Source organism: Schistocerca piceifrons, chromosome 5 (assembly GCF_021461385.2).
Source record: "Schistocerca piceifrons isolate TAMUIC-IGC-003096 chromosome 5, iqSchPice1.1, whole genome shotgun sequence".
Lineage (NCBI taxonomy): Eukaryota > Metazoa > Arthropoda > Insecta > Orthoptera > Acrididae > Schistocerca > Schistocerca piceifrons.
In genome coordinates, this window is record NC_060142.1 from 712,088,401 (window position 1) to 712,113,401 (window position 25,001).

The 25,001-nt window shown below is 42.8% G+C and overlaps 1 protein-coding gene across 1 annotated transcript in view; it reads right to left on the reverse strand.

The window, feature by feature from the left end:
- LOC124799216 overlaps positions 1–25,001 on the reverse strand; it is a 346,089-nt gene that overhangs the window by 84,068 nt on the left and 237,020 nt on the right. The window contains exons 2-3 of the mRNA XM_047262752.1: positions 23,069–23,292; positions 6,646–6,790 (exon numbers count right to left, since the gene is read on the reverse strand). Coding sequence (XP_047118708.1) covers positions 6,646–6,790; positions 23,069–23,292 — 369 coding nt within the window. The remainder of the gene's footprint in view (positions 1–6,645; positions 6,791–23,068; positions 23,293–25,001) is intronic.

Consider the following 25,001-nt stretch of genomic DNA (forward strand, 5'->3'; position numbering starts at 1 on the left):
ACTACCTGATCAGAAGTATCCGGACGCCTGTTACTGCACATTAGTGTGAGGTGTGTCCAACCTTCGCCTTTATGACGGCTTGAATTCTGCTGGGGACGCTTCTAATGAGGGGTATGAATGACCGTGGAGGAATGGCAGCCCATTCTTCCTCAAGAGCCAAGACCAGAGGCGCTGAGACCTGGATCGATGTCAACACTCTAATTCAAACCAAAGGCGTTCAGATCGGGAGTCAGGGCAGACCAGTCCGCACCAGGAAGATTATTGCCTACACACCATTGCTGCTGTACACAACACACAGTGTTGTAAAATGTGTACATTTCCTTCCGCATTTAGCATTTTCTTAAGCGCAATAAGACGGGCACACTACAATTACGACAAACATTCACGCACTGTAAAACCACTTCATCCGTACTTCACTATTGGTACCGCACACGATGGCAGGCAACGTAGCAGAGGCACTCGCCACCCCCCAAACACTTTCATCGGATTGCTGGATGTTACGCCGTGAAGTATCACCACTCCAAATCACTCGTTTCCAGTCACTCGCTGTCCAGTGGCGATGCTCTTTAGATCACCCCAAGCGTCGCGTAACACTGACTGCAGAAATGGGTGTCTTACGTGGAGCTGCGCGACCACTGATCCCTCTCTTTTTAATTACTCACGCTGAATCGTCGTACTAGCGGGACTACTGGTAGCACTTTGGAACTCACAGGTGATTCCTTCTGCTGACTTCATACGATTATGTGCAACCACTGTCCGCAATGTCCGACGGTCCCTGCGCTTCAGTAGGTGAGGCCTGCCTGGTCTTGATCAAGCTGTGGTCGTTTCTACGCGTTTCCACTTCACAGTCGCATCACCAGCAGGCGACGTAAGCAGCTTTACGTGGGACGAACTGTCCCTGATCGATATGGTACTCAGGTGACAGCCACGGCCGATTCCACTTTCGAAATCACTGAGCTCTCCTGACCGATACATTCCGTAGTTGTTGCTTTCCTAATGACAACACAATACTCCACGCTTCCTTCCGTACTGGCAGGTCCGTCTCTTGTGACATCTAGTGGACAAATCTGCATTAAATAGGGTGTCCGCATGCTTTTGAGCAGACATTGGATGCATCCGGTGCAGAAAACCAGTGCGTCTCAGGTGCCACCGTAAGTAGCTTCCGCCGGATTGCACAATTGCAAACAACAAACATTAACGTAAATTATACCCGGTTTTATGCATCTGATATATTTCCCCCTTAATGCAATCATTCGATCCGTAATATTCCAGAACCACCAGCCACTTTCAAATAATAAATAAAAAGGAGCAACCTCGAGACACAAGTACTCATCCTGATGAAGGGCTGCTTGTAAAAGCAGACGAAACGTTACTAGTTATATCATATACGAGAAGGTAAAACGTGCAGAAAATTTTTATTTAAATATGTCAAATAAGTGTGGCAAACAGCTTCGTGAAATCTGGGCTTCGATCTAGATTCTACTTGAACACATAGGGAAGCCAGGTGTTAACATTCACACACTATTAAGTGCAAAGGGGCGAAAAACTCACAGCATTAATCACAAGGAGTCAGTGCGTGTGTTACGTGCTAATAGTGAGTAAAAATCTGAGTTTAATTTTGCTGTCTGCGAAGACTAGCCGCTTTGCATATACGCTGTGATAACAGAAACATTTTCGTTACACATTCCCTGCAAACACAATAGAGAAACATAAACTCTACACAACTGATGTTCCGTTTAGGAGTGCAGCGACATTGATCTTGACAAAAAGCTAAGTCAAATTAGCAAGAGTTAAAAAGAAAATAAAGTAGAGTCGCATAACGCGACTACAGTGTAATCGGAGGCTAACGCATGCCACCAAGGCTTTCATAACTGTGTTTACACATCTGATTGTTTATTTTACTTATTTTCTCCTTTAATTTTCGTTTTCAGTATGCCACTGAAAACGCTTAAAAATAAACCAAAATAAAATATTTGAAAGCTTTTATTCGATAGCAAAAACGGACTTCGCGTAATAAGAAAATTACAGCACTTCAGAAAAGGCCAGTGAATTTCCATATCAGCAATCTAATACACTGAAGAGCCAAAGAAACTGGTAAACCTGCCTGGTATCGTGTTGGGCCCCCGCGAGCACCCATAAGTGCCACAACACGACATGGCATGGCCTCGACTAATGCCTGAAGTAGTGCTGGAGGGAACTGACATCATGAATCCTTCTGGGCTGCCCATGAATCTGTAGGAGTACGAGTGGGTGGAGATCTCTTCTGAACAGCATGTTGCAAGGCATCCCAGATGTATTCAATAATGTTCATGTCTCGGGGAGTTTGGTGACCAGCGGAAGTACTTAAACCCAGAAGAGTGTTCCTGGAGAAACCCTGTAGCAATTCAGGACGTGTGGGGTGTCACATTGTCCTGTTACTATTGACCAAGTCCGTCTGAATACTAAATGGACATGAATGCATGCAGGAGACCAGACAGGATGCGTACGTACGTGTCACCTGTCAGAGTCGTATTTAGACGTATCAGGGGTCCAATACCACTCCAACTGGTCACGCCCCACACCACTGCAGAGCCTCTACCAGCTTGAACAACCCCTGCAGACATGCAGGGACCATGGATTCATGAGGTACACGTCCATCCGTTAGATACAATTTGAAACGAGACTCGTCCGACCAGGCAACACGTTTCCAGTCATCAAAGGTCCAATGCCAGTGACGACGGGCCCAGGTGAGGTGTAAAGCTCTGTGTCGTGCAGACATCAAGGGTACACGAGTGGGTCTTCGGCTCCGAAATCCCATATCGGTTATGACACTGACACTTGTTGATGGCCCAGTATTGAAATCCGCAACAATTTGAAGAAGGGTTGCATTTCTGTCATGTTGGACGATTCTCTTCAGTCACCGTTGGTTCCGTTCTTGCAGGATCTTTCGTGAAATGGCCGTACATTCGTGAAATGGCCGTACGGGAAAATCCCCACTTCGTCGCTACCTCGAAGATGCTGTGTCCTATCGCTCGTGCGCCGATTACAAAACCACTTCGGACTCACTTAAATCTTGATAATATGCCACTGTAGCAGCAGTAACCGATCGAACAACTGCGCCAGACACTTGTCTTATATAGGCGTTGCCGCCCGCAGTGCCGTATTCTGCCTGTTTACATATCTCTGTGTTTGAACACGCTTGCCTATGCCAGTTTCTTTAGCCCTTCATTATAACACGGATGAAATTTTAGCTGACCATATTTTGTCGAGCAAAGAAAGGAAATGTCACGTTTAAGCAATTTCCCTCGTGCAGACTGGGTCATCAAAGTTGTTTGTTTTCCATGTGTTTATCATTGTAATCATTGTACTTAGCTGAGTCGGATTTTCCAAGACTTGACAAAGTGCTTCTATTTCAGTATCTGTAGTTTCTATTTACATATTTGCCTTTATGATAGATGACATGTGACGATTGTCATAAGACTATTTAAAAAGTGGAGAAATACCAGTAGAGAATCCACACAGTATGTTTTCATTCTTGTACATAGAATTACATAACCGAGATGTTACAGAACAATCCATCGCTTTCTTCTTCATTTTCCACCCGAAAATTTTAGTTGAAACTAATGAAACTGTTAATGGGGAATAAGCTGATGTCAGCTCAAAACTCATTTTTCTGTCCTTTGGCAAGAAAAAGAACGTTGCAGAAGTCTGACGTCCTATATACGAAAGCCGTTGACGGCTATACGTTTCCCTATTCAGGTTGCCACCTTTCCCTTCGGTTCGCGGACAAATTTTCTTTCTAAAAATCGCGCACGTGGTACGTGTTATCATCATATTGAGTGTTTATATTCTTTTCGTATGTTGCTCTCGTAATGATCACATCTCGCCAACATACAGCAGCGCTAGTTTTGAGATGTTGTGAATTCAAGTATTAAGGTCGTATTACGTACGTCTTCCATAGTGCCTGTTAAAGGACCTCTTATTTCGTTGTATTTCGGAGTAAATCTGTTTATAGATTTAATGCACATTCTTACATTTAAAACAATATACTCGGCCGGTTACTTCCCCATATTACACTACTTAAGCACTCCTCAAGCATTTCCATGACAACCTGTTGTTTTCAGCTGATTGGTTGAATGTTTGACATTACACGACTGTAGTGCTCTGTTAATTAATTTTTTATTCCACTGTCGCCATCAACAAATAAAACTGTAGGTAAGAATTAAAACATAGTTTTGAATCATGATACTTTCCTAGCTCATCGACCAATTTATAAGATTTCAAGAATACTGCTGGACATTTAAGTTTTCGAGGTCAGCCAGGAATGTGTTATTTATTTTTGGAAGCAGCATCTACGACATACGCCTGACATCGAAAACGCAAGCGCACTGCTCAAGCCGAGCAAACACTATCTGTTGCCGTACGAACAGAACACCAGAAATCTGTTCAACTGCCAACCCCGTACAGTTCTTGAATCTTCTGGGAGATTAAAACTGTACCCTCGGCCGAGACTCAGAACTATGACCTGTGCCTTTCGCGGGCAAGTTCTCCACCTACTGAGCTATCTTATTTTATTGGTTTTGTGACAGTATTTTACATATGATTCTCGTTAAAAGACAAGGTATCTTTCTTTTACCTTGCTTGTTAAAATATAATAATTCTCCTGGGAAGAAATTAATTGACTTAACTGTTTCTTTGGTTCAGGCAAGTACTTTTAATCAACTGTTAATTTTTATTCCTTCTTTAATTTCAGAATCTTCTTAACTGAAAGCTGAATGGCAAGGGAAAAATGCATTTCTGAACTCAAAAAGTAATAAAATAATAAACCCTGATTCTTTCACTTACAAATGGTATTGTAATTTCTCCTTCTTCTGAAATACTTTATGACTCATTTTGCTCTAAAAATTAAATTTATAAATGCAAAGAATTCTCATGTTTTTTCTGGAGCCAATCAATTAGACATCTACAGAAACCCGAAGTTCTTGCACCTTGTTAACTCCCAGTTTCAGCTTTGCTTCCTCGCTTACAGCTTCTCATACCTTCCGAGCCTCATGGTGTCCTCCGGCACATCCTTTCTTCTAGGGGTGTTAGTTCCAGATGGCATGTAGTAGAACATCTGTGAAATTTGGAAGTTAGAGGAAGACGTGCTGCTCTAAGTAAAGCTGTGAGGCTGGGTAGTGAGTGTTGCTTCGACAGCTTAGTCGGTAGAGCACCTTACTGCGAAATGGCGGAGGTCCTAGGTTCAAGTAGCGGTTCGGCATACAGTTTTAATCTGTCAGGAAGTTTCAGAGTCAGCGCACACTCTGCTGAATAATGAAATTCTTTGCTGAGGCGGCTAATCTTAGCTGTCAGTGGATGTTAGTTGCACTGTCAGAGGTATCCTTCAATCACATTTACCTGCAAGATGATTTGTTACACATGCACATTAACTGCAGCGTTTCAAGTAATTAATGACTAACTAATTCGAGCAGGCTTCATTTTCAGAATAAACTATAAGAGGCAGTCAAATTAAAACCAAACGTATGCCAGAATGGGACCACAGAATGTTTCCATTAAAAAGTAACCATCACACACATTAAAGACATTTATGTCACTGGGATACGAGACGATCAATTCCTGTTTCATAGAACGCAGTTGACGGCTGACGGATTCACAACTGTACCCACTTTTCCACTTCCTCGTCTGACTGAAACCGACGTTCATGGATGCCTTTCTTGAGGTCGCCAAAGCTGTGACAACCACACAGTGGCTGTACGCAGGATGATGAAATGCTTCCGGGCCAAATCGTTGAACCGTAGCCTTCGTCCGACTGGCAATATGGGGGCAGGCATTATCGCGCAGCAAGATGGTCATTCCTGCAGCTGTTCACACAAGTTCTGCTAAGGTCACGATGACCTTCTTCTTCGACTGCAGGAGCCGTCCGCTCGTCGAGTTCCTCGAGCTTGACACCACAGTCAGTGTGCAGCACTACGAAGACACTTTACAGAAACTTTACCGTGCCACAAATTCAGGATGCCCAAGAAGGTTGTCGGCCGAAATAATTCTGTTGCTCGATGATACCTGTCCCAACTGCAAATCAGACAAAGGCCGCGCTTCAGCGATTTGGCTGCGAAACACTGCAACACCCTCCGTACAGCCCCGATCTTTCACCGCGTCATTTTCACACCTTTGGTGACCTGAAGAAAGACATGTGTGGACATTGATTTCAGTGGTACGGGGAAGCGTGAGTCGTGTGGAACCATCAGCGGCCTGCCGCGTTCTACCAACAAGGAATGGATCATCTCGTCTCCCGGTGGGATAAATGTCTCAACGTGTGTGGCGATTACTTTTAATGGAACGATTTCACGGTCCCTTTGTGGCGGTTGTTCGGTTTTCATTTATGTGACCCTCATATAAAGTGACTAGAGAGTACACAGTCCAAATATTGGTCAACGAAACACTCAATATCAAGCAGTATTCTGCATATTTCGTCGGACAAAATAAAGTTCCTTGCATGTCATCTGCATTGGATATTAGGAAGAGGTTGTGTCGCAGAGCAGCAATCACAAAACGTGGGCAGATGCAAACAGAAAGCGCAGCAGCAGTACGGCTACACTGAAAGAAGTGGAGAGTGCGAGCTGTACATACGGAGGCGGGCGCTAGGCGCCGAGCTGAGCTGAGCATTACTTTTGTCCTTGAAGGCGGTGATGACGAGCCGGAAGCCGTTGGAGTCAGTGCCCCAGCCGTCGGTCACGTACTTGAGCGTGACGAAGTTGGTGCGCGTGTAGATGGCGCCCACGGTCGACTCCGTGTTGCGGCACGTCAGGTCCGACTGCAACAGGAGGGGGGCAGGGCGGCCGCGCCCGGTCACAGGCGTTGTCATACGGGGACGCCGCCGCCGCCGCCGCCGCGCGCGCGCTCAGCTCGGAATCCGCTCACACATCACAGTGGTCATATGGAGGGTTGTCATCATAACTCAAGTCAGCTGTACATTACGCTCACCACACCAAATTTTTCCCCAACTTAGTAGAGCACACTGGACGCTCTGAAGCGCTACAGATTGTGTAGAAGACCCAGGCGGTCATCTGACCCAGCACCCCTCACGTAATTTATGGCAGTAACGTGTAGTGGAAGTGCCAGTCGGTTGTACGCTGAGGTGACAAAAATCGTGGGATAGCTCCTAAAATCGTGTCGGACCTCCTTTTGGCCGGAGTAGAGCAGCAACTCGACGTGGGATGAGTTTAACGAGTCACTGGAAGTCTTTTTGTAAAAATACTGCGTCGTGCTGCCTCTATAGCCGTCCGTAATTGCAAAAGTGTTGCCGGTGCAGGAGTGTGTGTGACCTCTCCGCCATGTCCCATAAATGTTCGACGAGATTCACGTCGGACGATATGGATGGCCAAATCATTCCCTCGAATTGCCCAGAATGTTCCTCAAATCAAACGTGGACAACTGTGGCCGAGTGACAAGGTACATCGGCATCCATAAAAATTGCGTCGTCTTTTGGGACAATAAGTTCACGAATGGCTGCAAATGGTCTCCAAGTAGCCGAACATAACCATTTCCCGTTAACAATCGGTTCAGATCGAACAGAGGACCAAATCAATTCCATGTAAACACTGCCCACACCATTATGCAGCGACCACCATCTTGCATAGTGCCTTGTTGACGTCTTGGATCCAAGGCTTCGTGGGGTCTGCACCACACTCGAGCCGGCCGCGGTGGCCGTGGGGTTCTGGCGCTGCAGTCCGGAACCGCGGGACTGCTACGGTCGCAGGTTCGAATCCTGCCTCGGGCACGGATGTGTGTGATGTCCTTAGGTTAGTTAGTTTTAAGTAGTTCTAAGTTCTAGGGGACTTATGACCTAAGATGTTGAGTCCCATAGTGCTCAGAGCCATTTGAGCCAACCACACTCGAACTCTACCTGAAATTGGGTCTCATCTGACTAGGTCAAAGTCTTACAGTCATCTGGGGTCCAACCGATGTGGTCAGAAGCCAAGGAGAGGCGCTGCAGGCGATGACGTGCTGTTAGCAGACTCACTCGCGTCCCTCTTCTGCTGCTACAGCCATTGAACGACAGATTTCGCCACATTGTTCTAACCGATAGGTTCGTCGTACGTCTCACATTGATTTCTGTGGTTGTTTCACACAGTGTTGGTTGTCTGTCACCAGTCACAATCCTATGCAAACGAGCCTGCTCTCAGTGGTCTAGCGAAGGCCATCAGCTACAGCGTGATGCCTGAAATTTGGTATTCTAGGCACAGTATAGAATCCGTAACGATTTCCGGGGAATGTCCAGTTGGCCTAGATCTTACTACCACTCCACATTCAAAGACTTTTAACTCCCGTCGTGCGGCCATAATCAGGTCGGGAAGCTTTTCACACAAATCACCCGAGTACAGGTGACAGCTCCGCCAACGCACTGCTCTTTTATACCTTGTGTACGCGATACTGCCGTCATCTGTAGATGCAGATATTGCTATCCTATGACATTTGTCACCTCAGTGTATGCAATCGGCGTGGTAAGATGGATCGACATGGAGATATGCTGAATGGCACAAAGTAGGAATGCCGTTAGTTACTCAGTTAATCAGTTACATGTTACATGTATCATTTCAATGATCATTTTATCTAAATGACGTGAAACAAGCCAGTATACACGATAAGTGTACAGTAGTGGAACTACATTTAAAACCAGTATATAACAGAAGGGGCTGTCGAGCAGAATTAATATTAGATTAGATTTAAAATTTGCTTTCATAACTGTCAGGCAGCAGACATTTTATGTTGAAAGGGTACAGTACCGCCCGACATTGAAAATAGGTGGAATATTTAAGAGTAGTTTGAAATAATAATTTCTCTATTTCAGGAGCTTTTGTGGGGAGAATTAAATGTCAGGCAGGTAATATTAATGCGATTGTAGTAATCTTCGGAAGTGACCAACGGTCACAATGAGACCACATGTAGCATTAAGTTGAAATACCTCCGTGTGCTTAAGTTAAGCTGAATTACTAGCGTGTGTACAATAAGTTGAAATATTTAAGAAATAGCGTGTGTACCATAAGTTGAAATATTTAAGAAATGGCGTGTGCAGGACTTGAAATAAGAGACGAGTACTTCCACGTGGTGAGTACTGTGTGAGTCTCAAACTGTGTATGAGACAAAAGATAAAGAGAAGTACTCGTCCATGGTATCAGTTGAGGACTCGAGTGTGTGATGAATACGTTCTTAATATTACTTTGCGTGATATGATTCCGTGTGACGCTAGATTCAAACTCTGAGAGAGAAGCAAGGTGAGTCGACCGTCTATCCAGCAACGCCACTTGGCTTGCATTGCACAGGAAGACGTGCATATATCTCCAGAGTTCATAGTAGGAAAGTAGAATTACGAAGTGGGGCAGTGTCGTGTGAAACTGGGATAAATATTAATTGAAGTGGGAAAGCTGAAAGTGATAATGTTGTGACTATTCTCTGTGTAGTATTTCATATTGTAGTGTGGTGTATGTCATGTAATTTGAGTATGTGTGGTTTGCATGGGAGAGTAGCAAGGTAGTTGCAAATGATTAGTGGGTTATGCTTGTTCCTTCTGTACTGCTCGGTCTGGAGGATAGTTTCGTGATGATGATTGTGAGAGTCGAAGTGTGAGAAATAATAAAGGATCCACCATCCCATCCAGAAAGTGCACTGTGGCGTTAAATAATTACGAGAGCATAATATAGAGATTCACCAATGTACAGCCATGCCCACTGGGCGGAATTTCTCATGTGTTATTGTTGTAGGTTATAGAATTTGTGTGTTTAGGTTAGAGAATTTATCGGAATAAATAAGATAGTGAAAAGAAAAAGATTGGTGGACTTTTCCTTCGAATTGTATGTTGTCATAACGTCCCGAATTTATAATGTGTGCGCCATTCATATTCAGTGCGGTGGCCACGTGTTGACAAAAGCCGTTAAATAAAAAACAAAGGAAGAAAATGTGGTATTGCCAGTGCGTAGTGTACAGTCAGAGTTCTGTGAATTACTGATAGTCAGATGCATGTTTCCGTTGTGTATTAATCATATAGGAGGATAACTTGTAACTTAAGTGTGAGTACTAGAGTTCATGTTACTCGATAAATAAGAATGAATCCACTCGCTTGGCAGACCAGTCATCTTGCAGGCCTGACTGCTTGATGCCACAGTATGAGCAAGGCATGTGGGTCCCTCTCGTAATTTCAACCCTGCCAGGATATTTTGCCAGGATATTCTGCCAGGATATTTTGCTGTTAGAGTTTGCTGTTTAGATTTTTTAAATTTTTTGATGGAATATATTGTGATAGCGCTAAGAAGTAAAATTTTTTTTGTTTGCAATTTCTTTCTGGATTGGTGAGGATCTTTTATTTGTTTATGTAATTAATTGCTATATCATCCAAGGCTGGAAGATAGTTGCATAATTTTTTTTGCATACTGTCCGTAGTAACTAGGTTGGAGTTGAAAAGTGTAGTCACCCTGGAGAACAGTGATTCTGGGGTGAACGTAGCAGTGCGGCAGGAAGTAGCTGTCGACCATGGGCTAATGAGCGGGAACGGCAAACACTCGGAAGGGGCTGAACTGTTCAGTGGACTGCGGCTAGGTGATCCTTTGAGCGGCGGGCTTTGTCCACAAACGCGGGCTTTTCCTGACGACGCGGGCGAGCCGGGACTAGGTCAAGTATGCAGTGAAAGTGCAGCTACCCTTAGCGAAGCGGCAGTTTCTCAGGCGAACAATGTGAGCGCACCGAAAGTAGCAAATGACAATGTGCTACTGCAGTTTTTACAGAGGATGGATAGAGATAATAAGGAAAGATTGGAAGCGATGGATAAAAATAATAAGGAAAGATTGGAAGCAATGGATAAGGGAAATAAAGAGGCAATGAGGAAGCTACTCTCAGTTATCAATGAGCGTCTGTTCGCAGTTAGTAATCGGTTAGACGAGGGGGAGAAGAATCTGGGTGCGTTGAAGCAAGTATGTGACGCCGTGAAAGAAAAAGCCAATAATTTGGAGGTACGAATAATTGCAATAGAGAGGGATTTCACAGAACGTAGGGACGTGTTGCCAGATGAGCGAATCAGAGAGGTAGTGGAGGACTTACTTGCAGATAAACAAGGGACATTAGACAGCGTGGAAGCTCAAGTCACCTGGCAGGAAGTGGCGCTAAATAAATACAGGGATGAAGTTGCAGAGGTAGTGGTCAGAATGAATACAATTAGTGCAGATGTAGAAAAGGTCAGTATAAGAGGCGAGACAGGCTCTGACAGTATGCAGCGAGAGGTTTATGCCGAGCTGAAAGAAATACAATCACTATTACAGTTTAAAGAGGCACAATTAGAAATAAATAGGAAACATAGGGAAGAACTAGCACAGTTGCAATTAGCATACAGTAGCGGAGGTGACACACCACCAGGTAGATTGCAGAGGGAGAGTGAGATCAATTCAAAAAAAGAAAATAGGCAGAAAGAGGAAGACGAACTGAGAGAGTTAGAAGAACAGTTGTGTCGGCTAAAACAGGTGGCAAACCCAACTGGGTACAGCCCAATGTCAGAAAACATAAATGCGGAAGAAGAATGTAGGAGGCACTTCGTGTCGGTACAAAAGTTCACTTGTTTTCCGGATCCTGATAACTACCAACATCCATATCTGTGGCTGTCTCAATTTCAAGATTCATTACCTGCATCGTGGGGACCGCTCCTCAAAATGAAGTTTGTGTGTAACCATTTGAGGGATGAGGCTAGAGCAAAAATGCAGGAAGCTATTAAAGACTGTAGTAGCTACAAAATATTTTGTGACAAGTTTTTAAATGACTTCTGGCCGAAAAGTAAGCAGGACCATGTTAAGCAAAGCATATTGATGATGCCAAATTGTAACGACGGTAGTATAAGAGACTGCTATCAGGAAATGCTGAGACGAAATAGATATTTGGATGTGCCATACGAACCTGGGGAGCTCATTAGGATCTGTATAACGAAGTTGCCAGTGAGACTGCGCAGAGATATAGCGATAGCAGGCAGAGGCTTAGACGATTCTGCGTCATTTCAGCACTTGTTACAGGAACTGGGTAATGAGAGCAACATCGTGAACGGAGACACGACTCATAGGTCAGACAGAGTCGAGGTTAGGAACGGCAGAAACTATCAGAATGACAGGAGAGCATGGAATCAGAGGAATGACGCGAATGGAAGATGGCGAGGAAATAGGGGGCAGAATTCATGGGAATATCGACCGTCAAACCGGGAAAATAGAAAATGGGACAGAGATGGAAGAAGAAGGGAAAATCAAAATGATGGGCGAAGAGAAGATAGGCAGTCATTGCGTTCACGACAGGACAATCATTGTCACAATTGAGACGATCAAGGGAAAACAATCGTGTGGGCTTCGTCACATTTCTAACATCAAATTATGGAAAAGTTAAGGGTAGATCGAAAGTAGGCAAGTTATGGTAGATAGTCAGTGTATTTATTTGTGGTGTGTAACGTTGTGCAGGGGCAAATCGAACATAAGAATTTTCAGGCGGGATGTCAGGAAGTATGACGGAATAGACTGGTCGAATGAGTCATGAACAGGAGTCGACAGAGTGGTGTATGTACGTATTTTTTGTCATATGAATAAGGATCAAGCAGAAACGACGTGACAATTAGTGAGTGGATAAAGATGGTAGATGGAGAGAGAAGCGACGTGATAAATAATTGGGGATAAAGGTGATATTTAAGGAGAGAAGCGACGTGAAGCAGTGTGATTAATAAAGAGAGATTCGACGTGATGAAACAGTGGTAAATAAAGGTGAGTAGAACTAATAATGTGGAGATGTCTTAGAGGTATGTTACAGAGAGGCCTGTGTATGCTGCAATCGAGATTGATGCGAATGGCAAAGGAAGACCAGAAAATGATGGAATAATCGACGGACGGGGAGCCGAAATACGAATGAAGAGATGAGGACAACTGCACAACGTGAAGCGACATAAAGGGAGTATGAGATCCAGATGGTGAACGTTGTGGAATACTGACGTAAGATATAATATAAGGGTAAATCTAATTCTTATCATAACATTTGCTATATAAAAAAAATAATTTTTGTTGTTGTTGTTGTTGAAGCCTGGTACCAGTATAACTAATCAAAACGGTACCAAGAATGTGTACAGTTATTTTGCAGGATGAATAATTTGTGTATTTTTTTTTCTTAGATGAAATGTCGCAATTCTAAGTTGATATTTAGCAGGATGAATAATCGGTAAAGTGAATGCAGAGGTAAGCCGATGGAGAGAGGTGCCAGAGTGAAAGGACGAATTCGGAGACTGGAAAGCTATCTCCGAAACAGCTTCATGTGTTATGTGGTTGAGTATAAGGGAGCAAAGGTATGGTATGTTGTCGTGAGTGTGGTGGTGTTAAGGTTAGCTGACTTCTAGACCTATTCTGTTAGTGTATTAATGGATTGAATGAGAAGGAAAATGTGATGTCTGGTGAGTGAGAGTCGTAGATTAGCGTGATCAATGCGCACACTCCTGTAAAGGGGATGCTACCGATCCGTAACTAAAACATTATTGTGTCATTGTTTGATTTGGATGAACCTCGATGGCAGGTCGGGATCTTACATCATGTGGATGGTTCATACATGTCCTAGAAATGTTGTTATATATAATAAAAAGGTAAAATATATAAAGAGATATTAATTTCAGTCTGTCACAAGCACAAAGGTGCGTTGTATATTGTAGTTTTAGGATCAACAGTTTCTAATACTTTTCGTGTGATAGGATGTTAAAGTAGTCTACTATTTGATATTGTAATTATGAGCTGTATAGATTGTTTCTTATTCCTTTTTTTTAACACTTTCATGTTTTGAATGAGGGACGACAGGTACAATCAATAGCACAAGTGTGGGCTGTGTATAGAAAAGAGATAAATGTTGATGTTGTATGTGTAGAAAACTAGGATGTATAATTTTATGTTTCTTAGAACAAAGATTCTTTTATTACCAATGTATCTAATAGATCATACATGTAATCAATGAGTATTTAAATACTGTAAGAATATCCTTTTGTCTGTAATGTTGCGAGATGCACGGAAGGGTCTGACTGATTGGGTGTCGTAATGCCCATACCGCTAGCGGGGCGAAGCAGATGTCGCCATGGGAGAGGTGACAAAGCCGCGGTACTCCCCACTCCACTGCCAGTCGGGGTACACTCCACGCGCCCACTACAGCAGGTCAACGGCCTGGGGCGCACGCACGTACCACTGGCTATTCATAAGTTCCGCCACCCTTATGACTGGGGAAAGTATAACGCGGAGGCAACAGCGGGTGGTTTCTTCTGCTCAACGGCGGAGCGACGGCAGAATGAATGACGCGCGGCAGAGGCCGGTGGGCATTTTTTACCAGCAACTATTAACTAGTACTGGACTTTGGAGCCGTGAAACAAGATGACTGCTCGTATGTCTCCATAAGGTGGAAAGTGAAGGACTGGTGTTCCCACGTTGTGAGTGGTGGAAAAGATTTTGTTGTTTTGTTTTGTCTTGACCACTGAACGGTGGGATCCATAAACCTTTGGCAGTGACTGGTTAAGTGTGCTTTGTGAATTGCATGTGGGACGCTTGGTATCCTTAAAGAGGACAGTTGTCGTATGGTGACTAATTATTGTATGAACGCAAGAAACTAGAGTGGGACATTGACATTTGGGTCTGTAGTAGGAGACATTTCTTGAATTGATGCGGGAATAAGTGCTGTTTGTTGGAACTTACGACTTTTAATTACACCATGAACTGAAAGGACAGAACTGTGAGTAATAGTAGTTGTAGGGCCATTTCTGGACGACCAGATTCGTGTGGATGGTACGCTGAAAGTGACTATGACATTTGTGGTTAATGTGAGATACAGTTTACTGTTCAGTGCGTGTTCAAAATGCCGATTTGAGTAACTTAAAGACTTTCGTCCGGGTAACCATGGGAGAGCTTTGACACCGAGACAGGGTTTCTGGGGAACCTGTCAGCAACTTTTTTGGCCCCAAGAAAATCACAGAATGAAATGATTCCGTGTGACTCGCAAGATAGAGAATAATGTATTTGTACTTGTAATTGCGTACATTTTTTTAATATGTTTCATTCCTGAAGGGACAGCAAGTGTAATTGTATTTCATTAACATTTGTGTTTAGAATAGTTAGTGTTTGTTTTTTGTTTGTTCTGGGTTATCAAGTTCACGTAGCATGTTTATTAGAATATTTGGTACAATGATGCTTTAATTATTAGCCAGTGGCGTAATACTAACGTAGCGGCTCTTGTTGCATTGGTCAGTAAGGTTGTCACAGGGGACAATAGTTTGCATTGCACAACAAATATCGGAATTAACTGAAGCATTTTGATGTCGTGGACAGTAATGATCTTGTTGGTGTATTGACTGAAGCCATTTATTTTCTTTATCACAGTGGTGATATTTCACATTAAAGTGTAACGAAGGCTAGTCGAAATGCAAGTTCTTGTCGTCTAAATGTGTAACAACAGAGAAATGAGCAGTAGAGTAAGATACGAGAGCTACTGGTAGATTCAAGCACTTATTGCCAAACTATTTACTGCGTGTATTGATCAAAGTTGATGGACAGACTGGCTCAGCAGCGGGTATTTGTACTGGTGGACAAGGATAAGGTTAAACCCACAGCCGAGTAGTGGCGGCAATTGCTTAGGTGATGATAGTTAATGAGGTATGACATGATGTCTTAGACGAACTATATTACGTAACCAGTATGTAACTTGTGGTATATTTCGATGTTTTTCTTCTCAGTTTTATTTCTCTGTAGGTTTGATGCATATTTTAGAGTAATGGTATGGAGCCTGACATTCTACATGTAACTAGTGTACGCAATGTTTTTCTTTTGTTGATTTTGTTTTGTATTTAGACTTTGCTGTGTAAAGGGTTTTACCCCGCAATTTATGAATGTCAGATTACTTGCTCTGTGTTTGGACGGTGAGCTATTTAAAATTTCATGAGTACAATTAGTATTTTTTATTTGTTTTAGAATTATTGAAGTTTGGATTACTCCTAAAAATAACGGAGATCCCGGTAACTAAGCCAATTTTTACCTCAACATTATTTTTTATTTGTATGATGTAATGTTTTATTTGTCATGTGGATTATTGTAAATTTGCATGTGTACGTTACTCCAGATTGCGGAGAGTACAATAATGCAACAACTGTGTCAATAATTTGGTAAAGTAACAGCATTTGGTCGTCTATTTGAGGTCACCAGGGGCTAAGGTCTCCTCCTGGTTATTTTTATGACTTGCTACGTTTGTTCTAATACAGCTTTCTTAAAAAAAATTTCGGAACTTCCCTCGCATTGCAAGGATAGTACCGTGCCATTTTTGTCTGCATGGGTAGCCGGTAGTGAAAGGGTACAGTACCGCCCGACATTGAAAATAGGTACAACATACTTCATTATTCTTGTCAGAACAACACATTTTTTTTGTAAAATAACTCAATTTCAATTAATACAGCGAAGCCGGATACCAGTGTGGGAAAGAATGACAATTTATTTATTTAATTGATCACATGTGCACTCCCACAAAGTAAATCCCTACATCCAGTTTGGTGAGATCTCTGAAATGAATGAATGTATGGTCGTCTGCTAACCGCAGATAGTGAATGTGAATATATGATCATCTTTGAGACGATCCTTTGGCCACCTTTGGTGGGACCAAGGAGATGAAATTTACCTGAGCTTTGAGCGCCTGAAATGTGGCTGACCAATAGAGTAGCAAGGTGCTCCCCCACTTCAGCAGAAGTGCGGAAGGACCTCAAGAACGGCCATGTTTCAGCACTCTGCCGCTGGATCTTGTGCTGTTAAGACCTGTTTTAGTTGTGCTCCGTAATGACAATAGAGTGGAGACATGGTATGCATGTGGAATATTTAAGAGTAGTTTGAAATAATAATTTCTCTATTTCAGGAGCTTTTGTGGGGAGAATTAAATGTCAGGCAGGTAATATTAATGGGATTGTAGTAATCTTCGGAAGTGACCAACGGTCACAATGAAACCACGTGTAGCAATAAGTTGAAATACCTCTGTGTGCTTAAGTTAAGCTGAATTACTAGCGTGTGTACAATAAGTTGAAATATTTAAGAAATAGCGTGTGTACCGTATGATGAAATATTTAAGAAATGGCGTGTGCAGGACTTGATATTAGAGACGAGTACTTCCACGTCGTGAGTACTGTGTGAGTCTCAAACTGTGTATGAGACAAAAGATAAAGAGAAGTACTCGTCCATGGTATCAGTTGAGGACTCACGTGTGTGATGAATACGTTCTTAATATTACTTTGCGTGATATGATTCCGTGTGACGCTAGATTCAAACTCTGAGAGAGAAGCAAGGTGAGTCGACCGTCTATCCAGCACCGCCACTTAGCTTGCATTGCACAGGAAGACGTGCATATATCTCCAGAGTTCATAGTAGGAAAGTAGAATTACGAAGTGGGGCAGTGTCGTGTGAAACTGGGATAAATATTAATTGAAGTGGGAAAGCTGAAAGTGATAATGTTGTGAGTATTCTCTGTGTAGTATTTCATATTGTAGTGTGGTGTATGTCATGTAATTTGGGTATGTGTGGTTAGCATGGGAGAGTAGCAAGGTAGTTGCAAAAGATTAGTGGGTTATGCTTGTTCCTTCTGTACTGCTCGGTCTGGAGGATAGTTTTGTGATGATGATTGTGAGAGTCGAAGTGTGAGAAATAATAAAAGATCCACCATCCTATCCAGAAAGTGCACTGTAGCGTTAAATAATTACGTGACCATAATATAGAGATTCACCAATGTAAAGCCATGCCCACTGGGCGGAATTTCTCATGTGTTATTGTTGTAGGTTATAGAATTTGTGTGTTTAGGTTAGAGAATTTATCGGAATAAATAAGATAGTGAAAAGAAAAAGATTGGTGGACTTTTCCTTCGAATTGTATGTTGTCATAACGTCCCGAATTTATAATGTGTGCGCCATTCATATTCAGTGCGGTGGCCACGTGTTGACAAAAGCCGTTAAATAAAAAAAAAGAAAGAAAATGTGGTATTGCCAGTGCGTGGTATACGGTCAGAGTTCTGTAAATTACTGATAGTCAGATGCGTGTTTCCGTTGCGTATTAATCATATAGGAGGATAACTTGTAACTTAAGTGTGAGTACTAGAGTTCATGTTACTCGATAAATAAGAATGAATCCACTCGCTTGGCAGACCACTCATCTTGCAGGTCTGACTGCTTGATGCCACAGTATGAGCAAGGCATGTGGGTGCCTCTCAATGTTACTGGGCAAATGATCAAAGATCTTGTGGAAATCCTTTCTGAGCCACTGACAGGTTTAATAATGGGTTAGCATCGGTTATTTTTCCATCTTTTGTTGCAGATATGGACCTCATTATTTTTCTTAAATTTTGATGGATAATTTATGACAGGTTTCTTAAGGGAATATTGAAAGTGGTCCGAAACAGTCTCAAAAGCTTGTAAGGGTGCTGCGGAGGAGAGGGGAGGCGGTTGTGCTGAAAAATAATTGTTGAGGAAAAAATTTGATGTACTGTGCCGTTTGCGGGTGATTAACCACAGAAGTTAGCCAATCAGGTCATAACGCGACCTGAAATCCGCAAAGCATCTCAAACGAGAATACTGCTACAGCAGGAAGCTGTTGTGTTGGTACCAAGAAGAAACCAGAAAGACAACAGCTAGGTCTGAAATAAATATATATATATATATATATATATATATATATATATATATATATATCGTCTTTATGCCCTGGCAGAATGTATGTAAACTATCGTGCGAAATCTGATTTCCCTATTCAACAGATTGTTAACAACAATTCCACAGCAACAGAACATGAATTTCCGACATTGGGATAGTTATTTGAATTATTTTGATAATTGTTTTACGCAGTTCCCCAGGGTAGTGTTCACAAGTAGAGCACATATGTATTACAGGATTAAAATAACTCGTCTGTTGTCAAATACTAATTGGGTTTCGAAACTTCATTGTTTGGGATTAGTATTCTGTGGAAGCTTAAAGCAGTAAAGGAGTTTTGCTATTTGGGGAGCAAAACAACTGATGATGGTCGAAGTAGAGAGGATATAAAATGTAGACTGGCAATGGCAAGGAAGGCGTTTCTGAAGAGGAGAAATTTGTTAACATCGAGTATAGATTTAAGTGTCAGGAAGTCGTTTCTGAAAGTATTTGTGTGGAGTGTAGCCATGTATGGAAGTGAAACATGGACGATAACTAGTTTGGACAAGAAGAGAATAGAAGCTTTCGAAATGTGGTGCTACAGAAGAATGCTGAAGATTAGATGGGTAGATCACATAACTAATGAGGAGGCATTGAATAGAATTGTGGAGAAGAGGAGTTCGTGGCACAACTTGACAAGAAGAAGGGACCGGTTGGTAGGACATGTTCTGAGGCATCAAGGGATCACAAATTTAGCATTGGAGGGCAGCGTGGAGGGTAAAAATCGTAGAAAGAGACCAAGAGATGAATACACTAAGCAGATTCAGAAGGATGTAGGTTGCAGTAAGTACTGGGAGATGAAGAAGCTTGCACAGGATAGAGTAGCATGGAGAGCTGCATCAAACCAGTCTCAGGACTGAAGACAACAACAATAACATTCTGTGGAAATAAAATGTGTATGGAGTATACATCAGAGATGAAGGCCTGGAAGCATTTGAAATGTTGCATGCCGAAATGTTGTGTTTTGTCTGCGATACTCGTGCTACGATCACGTGCCCGTTGATACAAATCAGTATTGTCGCCTGAACAGGACAGATCAATCACTAGTAGCAGATCGAGCGCTAGGACCGGGAGGCCACCAAATTTGTTTCTCTGACACTGTGGTATCAGCAAGACCTATTGATTACTACTCTAGATCGTGCAGAGAGGCCATACAAATTCACAAGCACAAAAATAATTTCAACAGAAAACAAAAAGGATTGAAACTGGCCTAGTGCTAAATAAAACAAACAACGCCAACACTTTTACTCTACTAGTTCCACAACATACATCGGTACGACTCCGCGATATTAGGCAGTAGTCTGATGACGTCACGGACCGACGGTTTCATGGATACATATAAACAGTTCGGCTCCATGAACTTGTTTTGAGTCTGCAACAGCTTTCCTGAATAATCAAAGCATTTGATGATGTCTCCAGTAGAGGAAGACGAAACGTTAGGCAGAGCATTATGGGCCACGACCTTATACCCATAAATAAAATGTCAGCGATATCACAAACACCAGCCGTGAAATCCTACATTGTACGATTTAGTTCTGGGCTGGCCGTCTCCCGTGCACCCTCAACCAGATACGGTGAATGTTGTGCCTTCACTGTGAATGACCCGCGACGCCACCAGCGGTCTAGTGTAGACCGGGCGGCAGTGGCAGACGACAGGTAGGGCGCCGTACGAAGCCAGCAGCCGGTAGCGAAGCGTCTCCACTCATCCTCGACTCCAACAGTACTGAACTGCGGCTAGGAGTTCTGTAGTACTCTCGTCTAGTTTACTAACATTAAATCGTGAGAGATGCGTTCTTGAACCAGTTGGGCTTGACTTTACTGACTGCTAGATTTTCTTTATAGCACATGAATTTTCTCAAAAGCAATTTACCATACGAAATTTCTTCCCTTAGGTGTCACTTGATTCTGGCCTTGTGAAAGTCCCTTCTGGTATGGTCATGTCCTCTTCGATTCGCTAACTTCTAGCGGAATTTTTGACGCATTTTTTCTGCCGTGCCACACTCGTTCACCACAGACCGACGTTTCTGGTGTCCCGGTAGGCGGCCTGGAGTTCTAACAGATATACTACAACGTCAGTCGACAAATGATTAACAAGTTGTTTCCAGAAAGACCTCTTGTGGTAGCAGTGCCTTTACCACTTTTCCTGTTAACTTGCGCTGTGCGCTGAAACCTACACAATCTCTACAGCAGTAGCATGAATCATATCACATTTAAATGAGTCACTTGCATATTAAATGACTTCATCTCTATGGTTATCAGCACATACACACTTTCTTGCCGTGGGAGTATAGAATTGCTGCTAACGTGAGGTACAAGAAGAAGACGTACAAGGAAAAACAAATCAGGAAAGTCATCAACGGAAAACCGATACAAAAGCAAATACAAGTTTTGCATAGGATGTAATAAAGCATCCACGAATAATTTAGTTCTGCAAGGGTACACAGGGAGAAAAAATGGACAGACAGAGAGTGAAACATGTGACACTTATATCCGAGGATGCTGCATGTAACAGGTATGCGGATAAAATATTATTGAATAAGACATTAAGAGATACATGACGTGGTACAGGAATTGAAAAACTAATGACTTGACAGTAATAGCATGTGTGTCATCGACAAGAAGACTTGGGGATTGGACCAAATAACCAGAGAAACAGAATTAAAAACATGGTGGAAGTTAGCAATACAAATGCAGCGATTTTATGGAAGAAGTCTTATTTACTAGCAGCGAGGCTCATATAACCGCCAGCACACTGTATCCAATAACAAACCTAGGCACGGACAGGTATGTGGAATCAAGCATCTTTCTGTTCACAAAGTACTGAAAACCAAGATAGGTCCCCATGAGACTGCTCCTTCTACCTTCCGTGTGTATCGATCGACAAAAAGACTTTCGACAAGGATCCTCTCCAAGATGCTGAATTGCAGGCGAACTGCCCCTGAGCATCCATTTTTTATTTATCAACTGAAGTTAGGCGCTGCCAAGGGCGTAACGAAAGGAGGAAGAAAGCTCGAATCAGAGAAGGTTACGGAAAGAACTCCACCGTGTCGTTTCAAAGGAAAGGTCACAGTAATCACCTAAAGAGATTTGAAGAAATCACTGGAAACCTAATCCGGATGCCCAGAGGCATCCCTCAACGCACAGTGGTTGCCCATAGACAATCATGCTATCTGCTCAGGATTCTAAAGTAGCTCTTCTGTTTGTCCTTGAACGTTTCTGTTCGGGTTCATAAACATCTTTCTTCAGGTATTTGCCGGTTATAATTTTTCAGCATTTCTGTTACATTCTTGTTCCAGACAAGTAAACAGTGGATATTCGGACTGACCATCCTCTTAGTCCCACGAGATATTAATGTGTAGCGCTTCAGCAGAAGAAATGTAATGTCTTTAGTAAATTAAGTCAAGTTACACAGAATGGTAACAATGAATGGAAGCCAGCCATTTGTTTTACCACCTGAATTATACATGATCGCTCCGTTTCACGTCATACGATACACATAGTGTGTCCCAGTTCTTTTAGGACTGCTTGTGCGAAATTCCAAGCTGAAATGCTATCTCATGACGAGATGCCACTTACGAACCCTGAAGTTCGAAGAGCAGCCGTGTAGAAGCAGCCACCCTGGCCGCGAATGTAACAAACAGTACGTGTCTGACACTCGTCGGAAAATGGCGGTGGAGTTGCGAGGTAACATCAAGTATTGTGTTAAATTTTGGGTTTGTGGGCAAGAATTCGATCCGAGTAGCAAGAGGAAGGTACACGGTCGCTTCTCCACAACACCGCAGCAGCCCACAAGACGAAGCCTGCGCACGAGTTTTTGTCCAGTAAATGGATCACACTCCTGGATCACCCGCCGTATTCGCTGGATGTGGCCGCAGCCGCCTTTTGATTGTTCACGAAATTGCAATTAACGATATCCAAGAAGACTGTATTGCAGTACTAAATGTTGCTCCAAGAAAGAACTATAATGACTATTTCAAAACACTTTTAAAATGATTTTAGCTGCTTATTGATTCTGGGGGAAAGTACTACGAACAAATACATTGATTTTTCGAACATAATACATAATTTTTGTTTTTCAGAGCCACAATCCTAACAGATCTGAGACACATTATGTATTACTATTGTCAGTTACCTTCCCCTACATAAAGAGTTACTTTGAAATTCTAGCTTCAGGATGATATTTTCTCGAGATCTAACTCCATTCTGAAGGACAACATATCCATTTAGATAAACACGTCAACTGCAGTCTGACTTGAGCACAAGTTCGGTATAAACTAACTCGCCGCTACTGTCTGGTATGACGTCATGTTTTACCACTTCCCGGGCGTGATCGCCCGCAGGTGGGGCCGAACCCACCTTGTAGCTGCCGACGGCGTGGGCGCCATCGTAGATGAAGAGGTGGTCGTTGCAGTCGAGCTGCAGCAGGTCGAAGCGCAGCATGAACCGCTGCAGGATGGAGTGCGTCTGGAACGTGATGACGCAGTCCAGGTTGCGCTCGTTCTGCGACTGCAGCACCGCGCCGTCGATCTTGCGGTACAGCTGCTGCAGGAAGTGGTTCTTGCACAGCTGCTGCATGTGGTCTGCGAACAGGAAGACGCCGCCTGTCACTGGTGCTCTGAACTTGGAAACAAAGAATATTAAAGCTCAACATCCCGTCCACAACAGGAGCATTAGTGGCAGAGTACAAGCTGTGACTGGAAGACCAGGAAATACGTCACCCGAAGTGTTAAGGAAGGAGCGTCCCTCCATTAGTATGAAGTAATATTCGGAAACAAAGGACAACTACTCTCTGAATGGTATTATTGTGATTCGCCCTTTCGTCTCCCTAACACGAGTTCAGTACGTAAACAACTATCTGAGAACTCGGTGAATTGTAAAGAATTAATAATCTCAAGAAGCAACATTAGATGAAGGGAGATTGCAGCCAAAAATAAACTGTTTAAACACATTTTAAAACTCCCTATGACTATGACAGTACCTGTCACGTGTTGCACAGTGTGGAGCATATGTACTTCAAAAACATCCGATTAAATTCACGAGCGTTACCCATGCTTTCACGACAAAGTGGCAACATATGGCAGAAACAGCTATCGTCAAGAATCGGCAAAACAGGCTGGGTCATTGAATGTATCAAGTCAACTACTCCATACCGAAAGATAATTTAGAATAAGAGAATCTGATAGTCGGAAAAGAATATGTATTATACGCCTTTAATCCTTTTTTAGACGATGCCTTACTATGTTACGAAAAGTTTACAGGAACGACCAGACATACCCAGTATTTCTAAACAAGCGTGCAGGAAATAGTGAGGCCCTGTACTGTATGGCATTACGACACCTGCTGGTCAAAGGCACATGTTGAAGGAAGCTAATCATAAAACGCTGTTTCATTGTGACATTAACGTACATGTATTTTGTGTCTGACTACAGTCTCGTGTTACCCCTTATTTACTCTCATAAACTGAGCTCTAGTGTTCAGAAATCAGGTATCATTTGCAAAAAGAGTAAAAATAGGATAAAATTAGGAATCGTTGTGAATGTCCATCATACGTCCATCAAACACCAACTTCGAAGAGGCACGTAATTAGAAAGTAACGTAGAGCAATGCAGTATATCCATATCTCTCACTTATGTTGCCACTTTAGTTGAGAGAAGAATACAGAATTTTTATGTTCACAATTTAATGCCATAAAGGCACATTTCGAACTAGAGGGACATCAGCGTTGAACACACCACGAACTGCTTCTACGAGGTATTGGAGTCAAGGTAGAGACTTAGGAAACCTTCATCATAGGTGAATAAGAAAAACATTGAGAGTACCCATGCCACAAAAGGCCAATATATGACCTTAACTGCTGTATGGAACTCAGTGATGCCAGAAAAAGATTTATTAGCAGAGATTATTGCTCTCCAAAAATTTCAGTTTCCAGAGAAGACACAGGTAAGAGCCACAGAACAATTCCCTTACAGCATAGACGTCTCGTAATATATGTCTCGTTCGTGGCAGTCCTGTAGTACGAGATCTCACCAGCACTGAGTCATCAATGAGCTGAAGGACGTTACGGCACAATCGCCTAGAAGAAGCGTAACAGGCGCAGCCACCATCAGAATATCGCCGAAACAGAACGATTTGATAGTAGATGCAAAGCGACGTTACGAGAATGCTGTATGGGCGCACGAAGCCCTTCACATGTTCTCTCGTAATTGGAGGAATGCTGAGGTGCAGTTGCTCCACATTTCTTCATCATTCACTGTACTTCCCGTGCGCACCGTGCTGCTCTAGTGAATGT